The sequence below is a fragment of the Halichoerus grypus genome, chromosome 1 (genome assembly GCF_964656455.1).
Source record: "Halichoerus grypus chromosome 1, mHalGry1.hap1.1, whole genome shotgun sequence".
Taxonomy (NCBI): Eukaryota; Metazoa; Chordata; class Mammalia; order Carnivora; family Phocidae; genus Halichoerus; species Halichoerus grypus.
This window is the reverse complement of record NC_135712.1, coordinates 97,918,404-97,941,241: the sequence shown is the minus strand read 5'-3', so window position 1 is coordinate 97,941,241 and position 22,838 is coordinate 97,918,404. Positions and strand designations below refer to the sequence as shown.

At 30.9% G+C, this 22,838-nt stretch overlaps 1 protein-coding gene across 1 annotated transcript in view; it reads right to left on the bottom strand.

Annotated features, from left to right (window-relative positions):
* Nucleotides 1–22,838, bottom strand: part of SI (sucrase-isomaltase) — a 96,380-nt gene that overhangs the window by 45,138 nt on the left and 28,404 nt on the right. Inside the window, exons 16-27 of the mRNA XM_036083581.2 lie at nucleotides 20,409–20,525; nucleotides 18,294–18,448; nucleotides 17,135–17,219; nucleotides 15,622–15,678; nucleotides 14,367–14,491; nucleotides 12,688–12,776; nucleotides 9,597–9,646; nucleotides 8,717–8,887; nucleotides 6,533–6,688; nucleotides 4,710–4,916; nucleotides 1,885–2,039; nucleotides 38–206 (exon numbers count right to left, since the gene is read on the bottom strand). Coding sequence (XP_035939474.2) covers nucleotides 38–206; nucleotides 1,885–2,039; nucleotides 4,710–4,916; nucleotides 6,533–6,688; nucleotides 8,717–8,887; nucleotides 9,597–9,646; nucleotides 12,688–12,776; nucleotides 14,367–14,491; nucleotides 15,622–15,678; nucleotides 17,135–17,219; nucleotides 18,294–18,448; nucleotides 20,409–20,525 — 1,536 coding nt within the window. The remainder of the gene's footprint in view (nucleotides 1–37; nucleotides 207–1,884; nucleotides 2,040–4,709; nucleotides 4,917–6,532; nucleotides 6,689–8,716; nucleotides 8,888–9,596; nucleotides 9,647–12,687; nucleotides 12,777–14,366; nucleotides 14,492–15,621; nucleotides 15,679–17,134; nucleotides 17,220–18,293; nucleotides 18,449–20,408; nucleotides 20,526–22,838) is intronic.

Here is a 22,838-nt window from a genome sequence, read left to right as displayed (position 1 = left end):
TAGTTGCCTCATGGAGGAGTCAAATATTAATACCTACACCAGGGGCTTGGTCTCTTGTGAACATTCCCCAAGTATGCCAGTTCAGGTCTCTCTTAAATGCTGTGTGTTCCACTTCCCCAAAACCATATATATATTCTGATGGCAGGCGAGTAGATATTTGAATAAACTGGTCATTAAAAGCAAATCCAGGCAGGTAGGAGTCCCAACTGAAAAGAAAAGAAAACAATTCTAATCCTGTAGATATACACAAAGTAGTACCACAAATAACTAATGGTAATTCTTTCTTAGGTGATCTGACAATCAGTAATATTTTTCTCTGTGTACTTATTGTACTCAAATACCAAATGAAAATAATTATCCCCATACATTTTCCTTTTGACTAAGTTAAAGAATATCTAAAATATATTTCAATTAAGCATTATTAATAAAATAAATTATATGATGAATATGATTATATGTTTATCTTTAGATATATGCTGTTTTTTAAAATAAAATTAATATGAAGTTATAAATAATATTGGCCTAGAAGTAATATATGTCCCAGAAATTGAAAGTCCTCTGTTTTCCTGTTCCCTTGAGATACAGTAAACTTTTTCTACATATAGAATAAAATGAAATCAATATCAAAATAAACTAAGGCATGATGGATATTTAATTTTTTTTTGTTTTTTAAATATTTTATTTATTCGACAGAGAAAGAGAGAGTACAACCAGGGGGAGAAGCAGGCAGAGGGAAAAGCAGGCTCCCCTCTGAGCAAGGAGCCAATGCCGGACTCGATCCCAGGACCCCGGGATCATGACCTGAGCCAACGGCAGACGCTTAACGACTGAGCCACCCAGGCATCCAATGATGGATATTTTAATTCCAAGCTCTCCCTAATTACTACTCCCAATCATTTTCTTCTTTAATTTTGTATTTATAAAAATGGGTGTTTTAAAATAAATCCAGAAGAAATGTGTTACAGAGAATGTATTGTTTTTCTAGTCATTTGCAAGAATGTAAAAGAGGAAGAAAAGAAATTAAAGTTGGAAGGAAAAAAAAAGAATTACAAAGAATTTGACACGTATTCAAATTTTTATGTTAAGGATTTTGGAGAAGTATTATTAAAATAATGTTTTCCAAATAAAAATAAATCATGCCATTGCAACAGAAATTTTTTACAAAATGACTTCACTTCTTATCCTCTGAAATAAAAATATGGTCGTAACAAAACAATTTTTAAAACAATACAGACATAAGTTTCTTCATTATTTGTATCCATCCTGACAATACCTGAAAACATCCTGACAACATCTTCTATAAAGTAGCATGGCAAGCTTAAATTACATAAAAGTATCTTTTAATATACTATACTTTGTCTACAAAGCTCAACTTTTTACTAAAATAGAAATATTTTTTTACATAAGTTTATTTGTTGTAACATAAAAATATAGAGAGATGTATGTGTATCATAATTTCATTCCATCATTACCTGGCAGAGATAGTATTAACTCTATCAGATTTCAGAACTAATAAATTTCAATTTCAATTAATTTCTAATTAAATACTTACATAACACATTTCCAATTACTTTTTTTGCTAACACTCACACTTTTCAAGAGGAGTCTTTGTTTTGGTTCTCAACTTGATTAGAAGAATGAGTGTGATAATAATGAAATCAATCACATCCAAAATGTAGATGAAATTTTACTAATCCTTAATGATAGTCCCGTGAGTGTGATAATTGTTTAGTTTAAAAATGTTAAAACAGGCCAAGTTATTTAATAAAATTGAAACATTTTTGGTGTGATAACTGATACTCTAGCACAGTGAAAATAATCTTACTTTCCCCCTCCTGACCTAAAATCAAAATATTCCTCAGAGCAAATAATTCAATCACTTACAGAACTCTTCCTGTACTTCTCCTTCGAATCTGGATGCCGAAAGGATTTTCTTTGATATCAACATCATAAAGTCTGTTTTCATAAGTACTTGTTGGCATGGCTGGAATGTTTAAAGGTACTGGAACTTCATATCTCTTAGTTTGGAGGTCGTAAATCTATTGCAAAGAAACAATGAAAAAAATACTTTTCTCTCTTATTGCTGAAATATCATGTAAATAATCATTAAATAATTTAAGTATAATTGCTCAAACAAGAACATTAGAATTCTTGTTTATATAATTCTTAATTCTTATTCATGGCTCACATAACTAAACAGAAATCTACATACACACCTTATGAGATCAAATTATGAATTGCATTTTATCATTTTTTGTTTTATAATTCATTTTTATATACAATGAGAAATCTTCAAAAAAATTTTAGAGCTAAATATTCTCTTATATAGATACACAAAATTATTTACCAATTCATGGTCAGACTCAGAAGTTGTTTCAATATTTTTGGTCACATGTATGATCCTACAATGAATGTTAATGGTTATGTATGTTTATTCATTTCTTTATTTCTTCAATAAATTTCTTAGAAGTGATAGTGTTAGGTCAGAGAGAGTGTACTAAAATGTGTAGGGCTTTGATATCTATTTTCCAGAAATAGTTTACTAATTAATGTTCTTACCAAAATGTATACCCTAATATTACTTTATGTTAAACTAAAAGCATTTATTTTTTTAATTGTCATGTATTTCCTTGCTGATAAGGATGAACCTTTTTCTACATGATATTCAACATATAGGTTCCCATTTTTTTAATTTTTCTTTTGTTCCTTTTATTTTCAACTAACATAAGTATTTTAATATTTTATCTCTAATTTTTATTTCTTCTGTTAAATGTCTGCTTATGAGGTCTTACTATTTTTCTTGATTGTGTAAATTGAAATCATTTGCTTTTTGTCATGTATGTGGCAAATACTTGTCCATTTTTTGTTTGCCTTCTAATTTTTTATAGTGTTTGTCGATGTTGAAATATGGTTAATTTTCATGTAAGAAAATATATAGATTTTTACCTGTGGGATTTATACCTTTGTATCTATGGTTTGAAAGGTTTTTACTAGGCAGATACAAGATAAAAATGCAACTAATTTTTTTTTCTGAGCTTATGTTTGATTGATTTTGTATATATACAAGCACATCTTTTACACACACACATATATATTTTTTATGTCATCTTTTTTCAATAAACTTTCAAGTATTTCTGGCTGCAGTTCCATACTCTTCCAATTCCATAAATTTTATCATCTCTTCTTTTTCTGAGTTTTAATTATTGCCATTGTCATATGTTTATTTTTCCAGATGAACTTAAAGAAAATGAATTAACTTTAAAAAAAATAGGCTTATTTAAGATTTTTAAAATTTGCTTATTTTTTAATGTACTTATTTAAAATCTATCAACACTTTTTGGGGGGCTCCTGGGTGGCACAATTGGTTGGGTGTCTGACTCTTGGTTTCGCTCAGGTCAGTGGTGATATCAGGGTAGTGAGATCAGCCCTGCATCTGGCTCCCCACTCAGCAGGGAGTCTGCTTAAGACTTTCTTTCCCTCTGCCCCCTCCCCCACCTCACCCAATAGGCTCGCCCTCAGATAAATAAATAAATCTTTAAAAAAAAATCTATCAACATTTTTAAGTCTTTTCTTATAAACAGTCAATTTACTCCTATGATTTTTTTTATGTTTTTGTTGTTTATTTGATTTTTTTTCTCATTCGATTTTGCTAATGGGACTTGCCTCCATTTCAATTTCTAAATGGTGAATGATAGCATACAGCAAAACATTTTTTGGATATTATTTTACATCCAGTCATTTTGCTAATCTTATTATTTTTAGAAGTTTTCTTAACGGATTCCCTTGGAGCTCTTAAGTAAAAAATGAGAACAAACTGTTGCCAGAGGGGAGGGGTGGAGGCATGGGCAAAGTGGGTGAAGGGGTGTGGGAGATCAGGTTTACAGTTATGGAATGAATACATTAGGGGGATGAAAGGTACAGCTTAGGGAATGTAGTCAATGGTATTGTAATAACATTATATGGTGACAGATGGTAGCTACACATGTGGTGAGCATAGCATGAAGTATAGACTTGTCAAATCACTATCTTGTGCATCTCAAACCAATGTAACATCTTGTGTCAACTATACTTCAATTAAAAAAACTAACTGCTAAGAGTACTGTTGCAAGAATTTTTTTTTTTTTTTTATGTCCACTGCACTGGTCAGAAAATTCAGGTCACTATTTAAAAACAATGTAAATAGTATCCTGTTTTGTTTATTTTTTTTCTGTTTTTTTTTTAAGATTATTTATTTATTTGAGAGAGAGAGAGAGCACAAGCAGGAGGCAGAGGAAGAGGGAGAGAGAGAAGCAGACTCCCTGCTGAGCAGGGAGCCTGACCTGGGCTCAATCTCAGCACCCTGGGATCATGACTTGAGCCGAAGGCTGACGTTTAAACGACTGAGCCAGCAGGCATCCCTGTTTTGTTTATTTTAATGGGACTATAACATAGTCCGATTCTAAGTAATTTATGTATTTAGCAAGAATTTGAATTTTTTTTAAATCACCACTACATGTTTAATTATTCACAAAGTTGCAAAAATAAGAAGATTTATTTATTGTGCACCTAGATATGAGCTGAGTAGGAAAAAAAAAACTTTATTTTTATAAAATCAAAATGTCTACAATATAATTAATAATCCTTAATATCACATTAAAATTGAAGTATCTAAACTATTCAGAATCTTTTGTCTTGAGAGATGAGTCATGCATAGTTTATATTAAACATACCTTAAACTGCAGCACATCATTTTTGTGATATTTCACCTCCACACGAAGAGTTGAGATGGGTTCAGAAGGTAGCTTTATTTGAGCTCTTGTAGGATTCAGTTGGAGGTCAGTCGTTATACCCATTGATGAATACTGAGTTGAACTGACCAAATAAGGGTTGTATTGTCTAGGAAAGTAACAGTCAGGTGCTCGGGAGCTAAGAGGAGGCTAAAAACAGAATACATGTTCACTGCTAGAAATTGTAAACATTATAATATGGACTCTTCAAAAAAGGTAGACATGTTTAATCACATGTTGTATAATTTATGAATTTTATTATTTAATACTAAAATAAAATTATAATCACAGCACAAAATATCTATTATGCAACTTAAAACACCATAACTAAAATGTTATATATAATATTTATATTTTGACTCTAAAGAGACCAGTAGAGGAAAAGAGTCAAATGTCATAGCTTTTCAACAGAAAATAGAACGACCCTATGGTCTTTGCAAAAATTAAGTATTACTCATTAATTTTGATTCCATGCTTATTCTTATTCTTCATACTGACTATTGTCTTTAGTGTGTAAAATGGCTCTACAACAACCCTCAGAAGGGCCTGTACTTAAAGTTCTTTCTTTTACTTATAATGAAACTGTATCATTCCTTATCTCATGACTGATCCTTATACTGGTCAATTACATCCTGACCAGTATTTAAATAGGGCCTATGCAGGGGGAGGGGGTGGCAAGTTGATGGGTATTGAAGAGGGCATGTGCTGTGATGAGCACTGGGTGTTATACTTAACTAATGAATCATTGAACACTACATCAAAAACTAATGATGTACTATACAGTGGCTAACTGAATATCATAAAAACAAACAAACAAACAAACAAATAAATAAGGACTATGGCCAAAGATCAAAACTGATTGGTTTATATAAGAGTGGAAGCTAGGACCTAAGAAAAAGAATGATAAATGGTGGCATTGAGGGCTAGTTGCCTTATGATAGTCCATTCTCCCATCTTTCTTATTTATTAAATTATCATATTGCTGGGAGAAGCAATGTGCCCATCATCATGTCCCAGTCTCTTTTGAGGAAGTTATATATGACCTCCAAAACTTCCTTAAAATAAAAGAGTGTAAGCTGATTAAAATAGGATGCCCGTCCCCTTCCCACCTTTGGGCCTGGAATGAATACATAATGGTAGAAGACATAATACAATCTTGAGGATAAAAAAGAAATGGTAAATATAAGACATTGATGATGTTGAGAGGCCAGCATATCAGGCATGGGACTCTTTTTTTGTAAAAGAAAAATAAATTGTGTCTTGTTTAACCAAATCATCATTCTTTTGAATGGATGACCAAAATAACTGGCTAGAAATTACCCCTCAGTGGAACTGATAACAGCCCATCAATTTCAGAAGTTTTAATAACTTGAGACAATGCTTTTGAAAGACTGACTCCTACTGACATATTATCTTAGTAAATTAAGCTATTCAGCCATAGTCAACATCTAATAAGAGTTCAACCAATAGAGGACTATTTTGGTAAGTAAAATGGGCATACTTTATTAAGTAAAGTGAGGCACACAATCCAAAGTGCCTGGAAAGCAACTTACACATCCATTTAGTCTAGCATTTACTAAAATGTCTTTGGAGAATTAATTAAGATAAAAACAAATTGTCTATCAAAGTCCTAATTTCAAATCCCAAATGTTTCTCTAGATGAATTTAGTTCATATGCTGTAGAATTAAAATTATAATACATAATGCTTACATTGAGATATTTATGTAAAAGCCATACTATGAATTATAATTAAAATTCTTAGTACCGTTTCCCATAAACAACCACGTGCTTCACACTTTTCTTTACTTGCAGGGTCTGCATCTGGATAACAAGTAAACCTTTCATTTACTGAGAAATTTTGATTCCATTGAACAGTAAAGTTTCTTCCAAGGTTAAAGTTGAGATTGTAAATGAGGAGACTCTGAAGACAAAGAAACATTAAAGAATATTTGTGAGCACTGGACTACTTAAAAATACTTAACATTTATAAAATGCAGCAACCACAGCAATTCTTCAAATCAAGTCATTGGTACTTTTAATAGGATACTTAACAGATGAGAAAGGAGAAAATATGTCATGCCACTGAAATAGCTAGAACCTCAAAATAAGAAAAGTATGAGAAATTGTAGAATACTGATGAAAAGCATTATTGCTAAATCCAGACATGAGTTCAGCTCTCAGTTCTGCCATTTAATGCTTATGCTTCTTTGGGACAATTGCCTATCCTTTATTATCTTCAATTTCCTCCCCCTGTAAAATGGGGATGTTGGTCCCTACTAAGGGGGGTTGCTATACAGGATGAATGATAAATGAAATTTAAAACACTTAACACAATGCCTAGGACAGATTAGGTATAAAATAAATATTAGTTCCCTCAAGGGTGGGAAAAGTTAATGACTTAGGTTGATATGGAGGCCCAAGTCAGAGGAGAGAAATACTTATTCCTTCAATTCTGTCTCTAATTTGAAAGTTAGGAGATAACATGACATGATGCAAAAAAGAAAAAATAAGAGGATAGTTACATACATATATATATATATATTCTAATACATAATGATTTTTATTATTATATTGCAAAATTATGTTTGTTGTCTTTATACCTTGAGAATAATATGGGCAAAATTTATCCCAGACTTCCATCTTCATAGCTTACTTTTTGATAACTTAATTTCATACTTCTACATACAGGACTGAAAATTCATATAAAAATCAGTCAACACACAGCAGAATTAAGAAGGTGTGTCTATTAGAGTCTGGGTAATTCTTACATAAGCATAAATACAGACATAGATATAAACTGAAATTGCAAAAACCAAATAAAATGATTTTCATATTATACTCTCTTGATAATCTTTGATAGAATCATAAAGTTCTCAATAGGCCTGTATTATTTAATTTATATTAATTATTATAGTCCTAGGAATATACAGAATTATAGTATATTTACTAAATAAAAATAATTAACCAATACATATTTTTATGAAAATTGCTAAGTGAAAAACTCTGGGCCAGAGGGCTTAAGAATTAGAAAAAAAAATACTCTAAGAGAATATTCTATATCTCAAGTAATTTATAATTTATTCTGATATTACTAATAATTTAAGGTGTATATGAATAGTGGAAAAAAGTCAATAAAATTCATTCCAATGTTTTAAATTATTATGATCTATATTTTAAATATAGTAATTTATTATTCAAGGCAATATTATGATTTAAATATTACATTTTACAGATAAGAAAGCTGAGATAATAAGAAATTAATTTGATATGTTTAAATGCACAGATTGCAAGGCTGGAATTCAAGCCCTATCTTATGACTCCTTTTCCCTCCCTAGTTCACATCTTGAGATTTTATTTTCAACATGGGGCTCAAACTCACAGGCCTGAGACCAAGAGTCCTACATGCTCTCCTACTGAGCCAGCAAGGTGCCTTTCTAGAACACATCTTAAAAGAGACAAAAATTACTATTGCCCGAGAAAGGAAGAGTATAAACAAAAATTCAAAGAAAAAAATATAAGATTTATCAAGGATAGTGAGCGTTCTTGAAAGGGGAAGCATAGAGAATGACTGAAGAAAGAGATTCAATCGATATCTTAAGATAGAGTATTAAATGAGAAGCTAAAGCATTTAGAACCTTTACTATATGCAACAGGTGATTAAATTAAAGTTCAGGGTTGGAAAATGGTATGAAAAAATATTAAGAAGGTGTATATAAGTGATATCCAAAATAAAATGAAATAAAGAGAAGTAACAAGGAGTCCTTTTAATGTTGGTATCTGAAATTGGAATGACCTAAAATGGAATATTGATAGCAAAAGGGAAAAAAAAGAAGTAATGTCATGAAGGGAAAAAAAAAAAAAAAATCACAAAACCAAGAGACTAAATGGTTACATAATGTTCAATGTGAGAATATATGACAGCTAAAATACTTTAAAATTTTTAATTTACCTGGTTGGAAGCAGTATAAGTAAAATTGTAGTGATCTTTCATTGGTTGATTATCTTCCACCACTGTAACTTGTGTAACAGAGTCTATCAACCCAAGGATTTTTATAGTCTCAAATGCTAAAGTGGTTCCTTCCTGGTATGATGAATGTGTGCATATAATATCTAATTTGTTCTGAAAAGAAGTATATAATAGTATATATTAAGTAGAAAGTCTTTGGATACAAACCTGAAATAATACAGGTATGAAACAGAAAAAGAACCAGTCATCTATCCCTCCATTCCCACCAGCTCTCCACATCCAAGTAGCATATATAAATATACTCATTAATAACTCTTTCACTTTTTGTATAGATGCCATAAAATTTATTTTCAGAGATAACTTGAATTACCCATGATGCAACTCACATATATATCTCTTCTCATTCTAGCCTTAATGTTGATGAAGAATAACAGCTTTGGCAACAAAGAATATATGAAGAAATCCAACATCTACTAAAACTATTGCTATTAATTATTAAAATTTAGCCTTGTGTGTAAATTTTTCATCCTTATCAAAATCCATAACAACTATTGCTGTGACTGATATATTAAAGCATTTTCAAATATGTTGCTTAAACAAGACATAACACTTTAAGATGTTTGAAGAATTTTGTGCATCAATTTCATTATCACAAAGTTATCTATTACATTTAAATATAAACATTTAAGGTAACAATGTATTAATAATTTAACAACTTAAATTTAAAAAATTAACAATTTATTTCATTTCTTTCTGTTGAAATCTGAAGGTAAACATCTTTCCAAAAGAAATCCATGGTAAATGCATAACCCAGACATTAGCAAGATACATGTTCAGCTATGTGTCCAAGGAGAATACTTACATTAGAAACTGAAAAAGTATATAAAATGTAGTTGCCATTTTGTATGGTATCTGAAATGGGAAAAAAAAAAGAGTTACCAGATAAAAATATAATTTTTTATTAGTTAAATTCTCTATTTTTATGATTATACAACACTTAAGAAATTTAAAATAAAAGGTACTGTTTATGGGCTCCTGAGCGTCTCAGTCATTTGAGCGTCCCACTCTTGGCTTCAGCTCAGGTCATGGTCTCAAGGTCCTGAGATTGGATCTTAGGGTCCTGAGATTGAGCCCCTGGTCAGGCTCTGTGCTCAGTGGGGAGTCCACTTCTCTCCTTCTCCGTCTCCTTCTGTCCCTCCCCCTGCTTGCATGTGCTCTCTCTCTCTCTCTCAAATAAATAAATAAATCTTTTTTAAAAATTTTTTAAAAGATACTGTTTATTAATGAAGCAAATTAAAAAGCTTATCTTTTCAAATTAAAGTCTTTAACACCTATATACAAAATAATCTTGGTAGTTTATTATCCCAGTAAGTAAAGGTAATGAATACATAATGTGCCTAGTTTAATTTTTCAAAGATGGCTAAAATATTTCTGGAAATTAAGAGAAAAAAACTTATAGTAAAATATACATAATTGTAAATTCATTAATGAATGATATTTTATCTCTTTCTAGCAAACCATGTAACTTAATTCAGTTTATCTTTGGAAGATATGGCACATCACAATTTTATTTTGCATCTTTATTTTTTTTTAAAGATTTTTTATTTATTTATTTGCCAGAGAGAGACACAGCAAGAGAGGGAACACAAGGAGGGGGAGTGGGAGAAGGAGAAGCAGGCTTCCTGCCGAGCAAGGAGCCTGATGTGGGGCTCGATCCCAGGACTCTGGGATCATGACCTGAGCCGAAGGCGACTTAAGGACTGAGCCACCCAGGTGCCCCTATTTTGCATCTTTAACTTTTTTCATTGTTTGAGGAAATAAGGTGAATCTGGAGATATTTTAAAGACCAAAATAAACTTTAATGAGGAAAATGGAAAGAGACAATGATTTTCCACACTATCTATGTAAGAGAACTTTTTATTAACATGTTTCTTTAACAGAGAAACTGAAGATTATGGCTAAAATAATTGGAAAGAAAGTGAAAAAAGTAAAAGGAATCAGAAAATTTATATATATGTTCAACAATATTAATTTACCTAAAATTTTAATCCTAATTAATGAAATAAAAATCATAACCTGAATTGAAGGTAATTTTATTTGTTTATTTACAAGTTGATTATTTAGAAAATTCTGATTTTAACTTTTCAAAGCACATAACTATAGAGATACCGTATTTGATAACTGATTAAATCATATCTCCTTCATATTTTTAACCATCTTCCGAGATGAAAGTAAATTATCAATATGTATTTTTATATAGAAAGAAATATATTTGGGTATATTTATATAATTTGAGAAATAAGAATAACCTCAAAATCAAGCCCCACATGTTATCAACGCAGGTATGATCTCAACATCATTCTTTAACTGATTATCACAAATAATTTAATTCAGCAGGAATCCAATCTTAAGAAACTTCTATGTGGTAAATATTTGGAATCTATTCTCATGGGAGAGCTCACCCTAGTGTACTTAGTCTCTGAAGTATTTGAGACAGAGCAAGAAGGCTGGTGTGCTGGAGGAGAATGAGAAAAGGAGAGCAGTAGTGGAAAAGTGTGTGTGTGCACACATATATGCCAAAATACAGATCATGGTGAGTGGTCTATGTCTTGATAAAGACTAAGGCTTCTAACTGAATAAAATGGAGAATCATTAGAGGGTTTTGAGGGGAAGTGTGATGATTTGAATCATCTTTTTTTTTAATTTTATTTTATGATGTTATGTTAATCACCATACATTACATCATTAGTTTTTGATGTAGTGTTCCATGATTCATTGTTGAATCATCTTTTAAAAGGATTACTCCACCTGCTGGATTGTAAATAGAATGTAAATGGGGTTCGACAAGAACTATAGACAGACCAGTTAGGGAGCTATTATAGGAATTAAAATGAAAGATAGTAATGATAGTGATGGAACTGATGAGAGAACCCACGTCAAGGTAGAACCAAGAGAAATTCCTAGGCTATGAGAAAAAATGGTCAAAAATGGTTTTTGGTTTCTTGGAGAGATGAAATCACCATCAATTGACAAGGGAAGACTGTAGGTGAAGCAGATATATTGTGGTAATCTATATTTTCATAAATAAGCCTTAAAAACATGAATTTTTTCATAGATTCTATATTTTCAAATTATAAGAGAGCACACCAATGCATAGATTATTTCCTGAAATTAGGTTAGAGATGTTTGGATGTTTCATACACTTATAAAGACATATGGGATATTCTTTAATACATCTGAGAAGGAGTGAGCGAAAATAGAAGCTAAACTATAATTTTTTTGTATACAAAAATACAAAACACATACCTAAGAGTCTTCTATTAAAAGAAATGGGATAAAAAAACCTTAACAAATTTATGAGGGTAGTTGTAATTGACTAAATCTAAACAGATAAATTTAATATGGCATAATTATATATTAGCAAAAAATGGCTCATTTTTTATTCACTTGGGTACTGAATCCTCAAATTTGGGGCTTATGAAATAAAATTAAATACACTATTAATTAAAGTAAATTGTGAAATATTTAAATGATAACACTCTTACCTCAAATAATTTAACATTAATTAAACAAAATTTTAAATGTTAGGTTTTTTTTACAGTAATAAAATTTTAGTTTTTAACCACTACTCTTAAGAGAGTTGAAAATATGATAAAATTTGTATATTTGTGAATTTATTAACTACTCTAATTAAAAAATAATCTAAAAAAAGATATCTGTACTTGTCAAAAATTTTACAATGAACCAACAGAAAAAAATACTGTAATTCAATATTTATAATAAAGAACGATGTTAAATTTCATAAAGTAACCTAATATCCTAAGATAGATAAAAAAAGGAATTAAAAAATAAAACTTGTGACATTTTTTAAATAGATGCAATGTTGTATCAATAAAGGCAAATTTTCCCATCATCAGAATGAACATTTAAAAGTATATCACATTAAAACTTACTTTTAGTTTCTCCATCATCCCAGAAAAAGTCTCCTTTTGCTGTGCTATCTTCATTTAATGCAACTATAAGTCCTAGAGGGTTCTTCCGGCTGTTAAGTAAGTTTGGGTGTATATGTGATTCAAAATAAATTTATAATAGTGGACTATCCTATAAATAAGTCAGTTTCAACTTAGCAGATCTGTAGGCGTTCTGCATTCATGTGAGAACACTGATATCAATAAAATTCATGTCTATATTTATTATTTTTTCCATGAGACAAATAATTTATATACTTATAAAATAAATGAAAGAAATAAATATAATAATATAATACGGAATTTCTTGGAGGCAAGATACCAACAAATTTGAAACATTATAATGATACTTCAAACAAGAAAAATTAAATATACTTTATGAATGCAGAATACATTTAACATGTATTTGCATATCTCAATTAACTCTACCTTGTAATTTATCAAGACTACATCTTATATACATAATAAAGAAAAGTACAATATAAACACATTTTGATGCTCAGTAGAATATCTACTGGCCTTACAAATGAGGCTAATTCTATCATGAGGAATGAGACATGATGAATACAATTTTTTTCTCTATTACTGTAGGTTTTTAAATCTAAACTAGTACCCCTGAGGCTATACAGCCCAGGTAACTGCTCTATATAGAATATATTCCATCCTGCATGCTCACAAAATTGTATGCTTCTCTTGTTCAATACAGCTCTAGAGTATAACTAATTTTTTAGAGAACAGTCATGGAACAGTTACAGTCTGAAAATAATCAGTTATAGAATGTCAAATAAATTAAGTTACTAGCACACATTCATTCACTCATATATTTGTTCCTTCAATAAATATTTAGCAAAAATAGAGAGCATATTATGGGGCGGACTTTATTATTATTGGTTTGGGGACTAAAACAGGGAGAAGTCCTTGCCTTAATGGAGTTTAGAGTCAAAGGGAGTGGACACATTATATACAAGATAAAGTAAATAACATAATTCCAGATATTCTTAATGTTATGAAGAAATCACAGCAGGCTAAGAAATAGAAAGTGACTATCCCTTGGGGTGTTACAGAATATGGGGAAATATGTGCATTCAATATAACCCCTTCTGTGCTCTTGTACCCAGAATGAATGCTGCAAGATGGAGCACAAGAATTTTCAAGTTTCTTCTTTTTTTCTTAATATTTCTGGAATTTATTCTTACTGAACAACTTAGTTTCTATCTCATTCTTTCCCTAAACAGAATTATCCACCTCATTTATCATTTAAAGTAAAACATTTTAGCAGAAAGAAAAACATTGTGACATTTATGTATTGAAAATCTAAATATGTAACTGACACTTTCAACAATTATATAACTTACTTTAATTTTTCATATTTTTATTAAGAATAACCAATTAACTTTAATTACACATATTCTATAGAGAATGTCACCACATTTTTGGCATATGAAAAATTATGGTCTAATCATGTTCATTTTTTAAATCAAAAAATTTGTAATAATGCTACATAATTTGAATCTTTTTATAAATGATTATATTTAAGAATTCCCTCCATATGTAAAATATCTTCTGGTGAAAAAACTAAACACTAATTTTTGATTCTTAATAAAATATGAAATATTAAAACTTGAATTATATTTCAGATTTCAGTTAATGATTTTTCATTTTACCTTGCAGTTGTAGTTACAGCAGGTTGTTGAATGGGGATAATATAACCTCCTCTAACATGTAATCCTATTTTGTCTCCTGGAAGATACATATTAATACGTTGCTTTTTCCATGGCCTTTTTGCACCCTAATATTTGGAAGTTAAAAAGATTTTTTATTACTAGTGAAGACTTTAAACCCATTTCACAAGAATTCAATTTTACACACAGAAATAATTTTTACTGTGAGCAATTCATGTCATCTAAATGCATATTAATATGCTGTTTTCTAACTTTGAAAAATCCTTTTTTTTCAGTTTACTGAATAAAGCAGGAGAAAAATAAGTTCACTTTTTCAAAAAAATTAAAAATCAATTTAGACAAATCAATTTCCCCTCTACAATAATTAATATTCTTTATTAGTCCTATTTTTATTCTTTGTTTTGGTTTAAAATTAAGCATTCTTTAAAAAGCTTTTAAAAATCTTTGTTTTGGGGCACCTAGGTCGCTCAGACGGTTAAGCGTCTGTCTTCGGCTCAGGTCATGATCTCAGGGTCCTGGGATCAAGCCCTGTGTCAGCCTCCCTGCTCAGCCGGGAGTCTGGTTCTCCCTCTCTCTCTTCCTCTCTCCCCACTCCTGCTCTCTCTCTCAAACTCTCTCTCAAATAAATATTTTTTTAAAATTAAAATAAAATAAAAATCATTTCTATAAAAATAAAGGGTCTGCTTAGCAAATATAAATGATATGCAAAATAATGCCTTTTAAAATAAATACTTCTCAAAAGGTCTTAGTCAATTAAAAAAATAGGTTGTATATGAATGCTACAATGTTGCCTTTTCAAGGTTGAAATGAAAATCTTTCCCAAACTTTTGAATGTGCCATATAAAAACAAACGCTTACCATTAGCTCAATACTCAATTCTTCTGTCAATAAGATAAATATATAAAGTAGGAAAAGCATCAAAATAAGTCACCACTCCTTCCTAAAATTACTCCTGACTTTTATTTCCACAATTTAAAAATGAATAATATAACTCTTTGTACTAAAGAATATAACTTTATATTAATCACATGCAACAAACATATACTTGCTCACATGCAACAAAACATGTATACCTGCACAAATTTTACACATTATTCAAATTTGGAATTATTCTTTTTTTGTAATGATAACACAAATGCTGAAAACAGATACGCTATGTGTTGGGAATTAAGTTTCCACATACAGATGTTTAACAGTGTAATACTTGTGAGTCTATTATTATATTAAGGACACTTACAGTTTCATAATCATACCAAGTAGCATTAGGGATGTATGCACTCACAGTATCTGCTCCCTAAAATAAAGCAAGATAATTTATACACTTTTTGTTTACTTTAATACTTATCAGAAGAGTATCATATCAAATATTAAGTTGCGGGGCGCCTGGGTGGCTCAGTCGTTAAGCGTCTGCCTTCCGCTCAAGTGATGATCCCGGGGTCCTAGGGTCGAACCCCGCATCGGGCTCCCTGCTCGGCGGGAAACCTGCTTCTCCCTCTCCCAGTCCTCCTGCTTGTGTTCCCTCTCTTTCTGTGTCTCTCTCTGTCAAATAAATAAATAAAATCTTAAAAAAAAAAATATTAAGTTGGGTTTTAATAGTCAAGAAAAAACTTCCTTTGTACTGTTCCACTCCAATATTTCCTATATATAATAATCAAAAGGCTATTTTACTAGGTTTTTTTTTTTTTTAAGATTTTATTTATTTGACACAGAGAGAGACACAGCGAGAGAGGGAACACAAGCAGGGGGAGTGGGAGAGGGAGAAGCAGGCTTCCTGCAGAGCAGGGAGCCTGATGCAGGGCTCGATCCCAGGACCCTGGGATCATGACCTGAGCCGAAGGCAGATGCTCAACGACTGAGCCACCCAGGCGCCCCTTTACTAGTTTTATATAATAATATAAACCACACCAAAAGCAAAGTTGAAATTAATTTAAGTAGCAACTAAAAAAATGCATTTTTATTGTTATAATCTACATGGTAATTGTGAATGTGTGTACACATTCATTTCTGTATATTTCCATGGGCATACAGACTTCTAAATAATAGGTAAAAACCAAAAATCTCACTCCACTATATTTTCAATATTTTCATATGATCAACTGGCTTTCATCTTCCCCTTATTTACAATTTAGCAAAATTTCAATGTCTCTTGACATATGTTAATATCTAGTTAAATGAGAGTTCATTGTTATTACTACAAGATTTTGATTCCATAAATAAAGCTTTCTTTTTTAGAAGAATATTAATTTTATATCATTTTCTTCACCCCAGTTACATACTATATATTTGAAAAGCATAAATCTACTTAACATTTTTATAATTTTTCAGAATTTCTTCTACATTTTAGAATTCAACATTTATCAGGTTGAAACAGTCAGGTTGAGTAACATATTTTTTTTAACCTACATTCTTTGTTTAATTCTCGATGGTTAAAATTTAACTATTGGTGTTCAGAGGACAGCTTTTCGATATTACAATGCCTACCATCCACTTCAACTCCAACAGAAAACACAATTGTCATTTCCACAAGCCATGCTAAATAAACTTGCTAACTAAATAAGAATAGATCACTTATCAATAAATGAACCTAGCCCTTCCTTTCATCAGCATGCCAGTTTAAGACCATCCTAAATAGGAGTAGCTGCTGAACACAAGAGTGACATTTATAACCAAGTCTTTTTTATAATTTTGTGGGAAGTTGGTTATAAAGTATCCTTTAAAAGCAATAAATTTATTAAAATTGTAAAACCTACCTCTTTCAAGACAGGAGTAATAAGTAATGCGGGGCCCCATAAGAACTGAGTATCCTCACTCCAGCTATTCATATCCTCATAAAACCTAAGAATGACAATTTGCTTCATAATGACAATGTTTACAATATAAAGATAAAAAATAAGTTTATCCAAATTCCTTATTTGGTTTATCATTGCAGTTTTTTCCTGGGAATGATCATTAGCTTTTTTTTTTTTTTTAAAGATTTTATTTATTTATTTTAGAGAGAGAGAATGAGAGACAGAGAGCATGAGAGGGAGGAGGGTCAGAGGGAGAAGCAGACTCCCTGCTGAGCAGGGAGCCCGATGCGGGACTCGATCCCGGGACTCCAGGATCATGACCTGAGCCGAAGGCAGTTGCTTAACCAACTGAGCCACCCAGGTGCCCCAATGATCATTAGCTTTAATTTTACTTGTTTGACATGTCATTTTGAATCTATGGTTCTTATATCCTTATGGTTCATCTGACACTCAAGAAAGAAGAAAGGAAGGAAGGAAGGGAGAAAAGGAAGAAAGGAGGGAAGGGGGGGAATTAGTTCATCTGGGCTCAAAAAAAATCTGTCAGATATGATAAGGTTACTCATTATTTGTAATAAGTAACTATTCTGTTTAATTCATTTTCTCTTCTAAGTTTGTAAAGTACCAGAAATCTTTCATATTCTACTTTCTTCCCTTAAAATTTTTCATTATAAGTTCCTGTTTTAACCTGGATTGGAAAGGGTCTTTAGTCATTTCTTGAGGAAAGGTCCTGCTTTGCTCAAGATATACAAAGACAGACACAATTAATTGCTCTGCAACTATACTATACTCTTGATCCATAATTAGATGATTTTGACAATATATAGATAATATGTCTTCAATAACTGCATATTTCATCTTACTAATATAATTTCCCTAATATATCCTATGTATTGTTTTCCTTTTAAGTTCTATTCAATTCCCACATTTCTAGCTTAATCTTGTCCAATAATTAAATTAATTATATTTATTTACTACTATCATTCCATAGTTCATCAAATGATTTATATAAATGTAAAAAAAGCAGAAATCTATTTGACATCTTGATTACTTTCCATTAATTTTTCAATGTATGTTTGAATATAATTTGAAAGTTATTAAAATTCTTGAACATAGTACTCACTCATGAAGAACTGGTCTTGCTACTGTTTCTCCAAACATATGGGCTTTGTAAAACAAAGTATAGAGGAAAGGTAATAAGGTATAGCGAATATTCAAATAGTGCCTTGATGAATTAACCAAAAGAGAATTTTGCCCAAAAAATGCTGGATCCTGATGCTATGGAATAAAACAGACATTAAAATAAAAACGCTAAAATAATGAATGAAAATTATGCATTTAACCTATTTTTGAAAAGCAAGTTATATATATTTTAGGTTGTTTATAAATATTTGAAATTGTTCCTCTTTCATCATCAAACTATATAAGTATTTTTATTTTTTATGTTTTAATTTGGATATATGTTTCAATTAAACTATTTTAAATTGGACATTTTTCATTTAAATATATTTTAACAAAGAATTTTTCACCTATATTATTTGTGGTAGATTGAATTATTGGCTCTAATATTCATGTTCTCTTGTACACACAACCTTCATTGTGTAATTCTGCAGTTCCTACCACTAAAGGTGGACTGTACTTCCCCACCTCTTGACTTTGTGCTCAGCTAAGGACATACTCTGGCCAATGGGATCTTAGTACATGTGACATATTCATGTAAAGGCTTGAAATGTGCTTGCCTAAGGACTTACTGCCTTGTGCCTTGTCATTGCCATTAGAAGAAAAAGCCCAGGTAGTCTACTGGCCCAGAGATACAGGGAACAGACTGCCTGGCCAGCACAAAGCCTTGTAACTTGAAGGACAGCCTTCCTGCTGAGCCCAAGCTAGATCAATGGACTCTATTAGCACAGGTGCACTGATGTGAGCAAATCTGCTCAGATCTCCCGTTATGGGTAGCAAAATTAACTGAGGGTACCATCTACTGTCCCCCTGGATTCACCATCATTTTACCCTGAAGATATTTCCCTTTGGCTGCTCACAGCTAATCAATGAGCATGGTGGGGGTACTATTCAGGCTCATTCCTGGAAGATACAGGACTTTTCCAATGGTCAACTTTGCCTTGAAGACTCACCACCACTGGACTGAGTGGAAACTTCCTTAGAATTGGGCTGCAGTATGTGACTCTCCCTAAAAATCCTCCTTCCTTGCCTTCATCTTCACCAGATTCAGACCCCAATTGTGATATGAAGGGTCTCTTCATTTTTTTCCTGCTCCCTCCCCTTTATCCTTCACAAGTTTTTCACCAATAAATCTCTAACATGTCTATCTTAGCATGTGCTTTTGGGAGATATAAATAAACACACAGTGTAATGTAATTCATATCAACATCTCCATGAGCACAAATTTCTTTAAAGCACCATTCAGGTGGATTAGGAAATGACTAATCCCCAATTTATACCTTTTACTTCTGTTCTGTCATGCCTCCTTCCAGGCAGAGCTCTGAGTGATTGTCCCTCTTCTCAAACAGTATTAATGGCTCTATATGTAACCAGTATGTGAACAGTGAATAATTTCTCAACCAACATGCAACAATCAACTTAATTGATTTAATGGTTTCACCTAATTTCCCCATTTCCTCTGAGAAATATGTCTCTGAGAGTCCAGAGCATGCCGAATTCATAGGGGTGGTAGAATATCTCAGTATGTCCTTGTACTTCTGTTCCCACCAGTTCAGATGCATGTGTTAGTTTTATTTTTCCCAACCTATCAGTCCAGTTTTACTTATTATGCAAAGACTCTGGACTCAAACTACTTTTCAAGTCTCTTGAATTTCTTGTGTTTTTTTAATAGAACAAAAGCTGGAAATCCTTAATATTACAATATATTTTTTATGAAAGTTACCTGGAACTTGCATTGTCAGAATCCAGACTCAAAAAGTTTTGGCTTTAATTTTAAATATTAAATTATTTTAAATTAAAGTGATATAACACACTTGTATATGCTCTAGGCTTAAATAAAATATTTATGTTGTGACACCATTACATTTCATGATTTCCTTATTTGACCATTTTTTAATATATAAAATATTTATAGGCTTTGAGAAGAGGACGTCTAACTCTTCTTTATGAATTATGCTGCAAACTTTCAGACTATATCTTATATAGATACAAATTTAAGTACATTGCTAAAACTAGAATTAGGTTTTATTTAAAAACATGGAGAACAAGAGGCATTTACCTCATATACATCACCATTATGGTTCCTGGAAAATGGATAAAATGCCCCAAGTTGCATCCACCTTCTACAAAGTTCTTCTGTGGTATTAGCCACAAATCCACAGATGTCCGCTCCAACCTAAATAACAAATATATCTATTACTCATAATGTAAAGAGTCTCAAATTTGCCCAGAGCATCACATTTTATGCCTCAACCGATTAATTTCCATTACTTAACAATCTTTTGCTTTATTGTCTTCATATATTCTTCCTTAGCATAGTTTTATATTTTCCATTTTTGCTTCGTACTTGCCTCTTATTGCATTATTTTACAATTTTTTTCATTGCCTCTTTATAAATCGTTAGTCTCATATATTTACTTTCTCCTTTGATCTAATCATTATTAACTCAGTTTGCAATGTGAAATTATATTATTAAAATGTGTTTTTTCTTAATCCAAAACTCATCTCCTATGATTTTATTTTTTTCATTTATAATATATTACTGTAAATAGGAAAATAGTAAAAAATGTTGCCTAACATGTAGCCATATAAAATTTCATTCCTCTTCCTTCAAGGACCCTCCAGAAAAAACTACTATCCTTAATTTAGTATGTTTACATTTATTTAAATGTTTACAAGCATTTTTTTATTTTTCTAAATAGTATGTAAGTACCCATAAACAATATATAGTATTGTTTCGTATGTTTATTAACTTTATGTAAATGGCATATTGTATGCATGACACAGCATTTCATTTTTTTCTCAAAGCATTATTTTTGTGAGATTCACTTGTGTTAAATGTGAACATTTAGTTCTAGTTTTCTATAATATGGGATCTCATAACTATGAAAAATGCTCCTGTAAGTTTTATACATAGGTTTCTTTGTGAATATTAAAAAAAAAAAAAAAAAACTTACCCTTCTTCTATGGTATTATATATATAAATATTTTCAAGATTTTCCTGGCTTATTGGAAATACACATTGTTTAATCAAAACTGGTTGTAACCATTTGTAAAAACACTGACAGTACATGAAAATTTCCACTATTCCATTTCTTGTCAATTCCTGTTATTTTCAAACTTTTAATTTTTGCCACCTATATATGAAATGTATACTTCACCAAAGTTTTTACTTGCATTTCTCTGATTACTAGGGAAGTTGAGAACTTTTTCATATTTCTACTGAGTCCATATGGGTTTCTCTTTCTACAGAATTACCTATTTACATCCTTTCCTAATTTTTCTATTGTTTTTACCTTCTACAGATTTATAGTAGATACTTTAAATTGAGTATTAGTCATTTATTGGCTATATTAATTGAAAATATCATTTCCTGGTATGTGGGGAACTTTTTATTTTTAACTTTTAAAATAGTCTTTTGATGAACAAAAGTTTTTTTTTCACTTTATTGTAGTCAAATTTATGTTTCTTTATTATTTGTGCCTTCTGTGATCTGTTTAAGAAATTATTCCCCTAACCTAACATCACAGAATTATTCATATTTTCTTCTAATATGTCTAAGGTTTACTTTTCACACATAGGTCTTTAATCCATCTCAGATTGATTTTGTGTATGGTGTGAGGCATGGACCCATTTTTTTAAATGGATAATCAATTGTCCATATGAATATTTGATACTTTCCTCACTGATCTATAATGATAGTGCTATCATTCAACATATTTCATTAATGCATGGGCCTATATCTTATTTTGCCATATTAATCTGTTTGAATATACAGAGACAAATATCATTGTGTTTATTACTGTTTTATTGGACAGGGTAAATCCTTATGCTCTTTTCTACGTCTTTAAATTGCATTGTCTTCCACATGAAGTTTAAATAATCTTTGATGTTCCTCAAATTCACTTTATAGTTTAAATTGGAATATCACTGAACCTGGGTAATAGTTTGGGGAGAATGCGTATTTCTAATATACTAAGCCTTATTATCTATGAACATGACATATATTTAATTTATTTAGTTATTTAACATTTTCTCAAAAAAGTCCTACATTTAGTTTTAATATTTACTCCTGGTTATTGTATATTAATTACTTGCTATAACAAATAACATCTTATCTTAAAATACATTATAAGATTGCTTATCTTTTCTTCTTTTTCAGACAAAACTGCTGAAAATGCTGTATTTTATTCAAATTTTCAAAATCACCTTTGTAATTTCATTTTGTTAATTTTTCTCTAGAAACTTTGCTTTTATTGCCTTAATGTCTTCTCTTATTTTCATTGCCTACTTCTTTCTTTAGGTTTATTCTGTTTTTCTTTTTTCCATTTTCTTAATCTATTCACTTTACTCATTAATATTTAGCATTTGTTTGTTTTTAATCTAAGCAGTTAAGGTTACAAGTTTTCCTCTAAAATAAATTTAGCTGATACCCCACAGTTTTGATATGAAGCATAATTGTGAGCATTTAGTTCTAAGGATTTTCCCC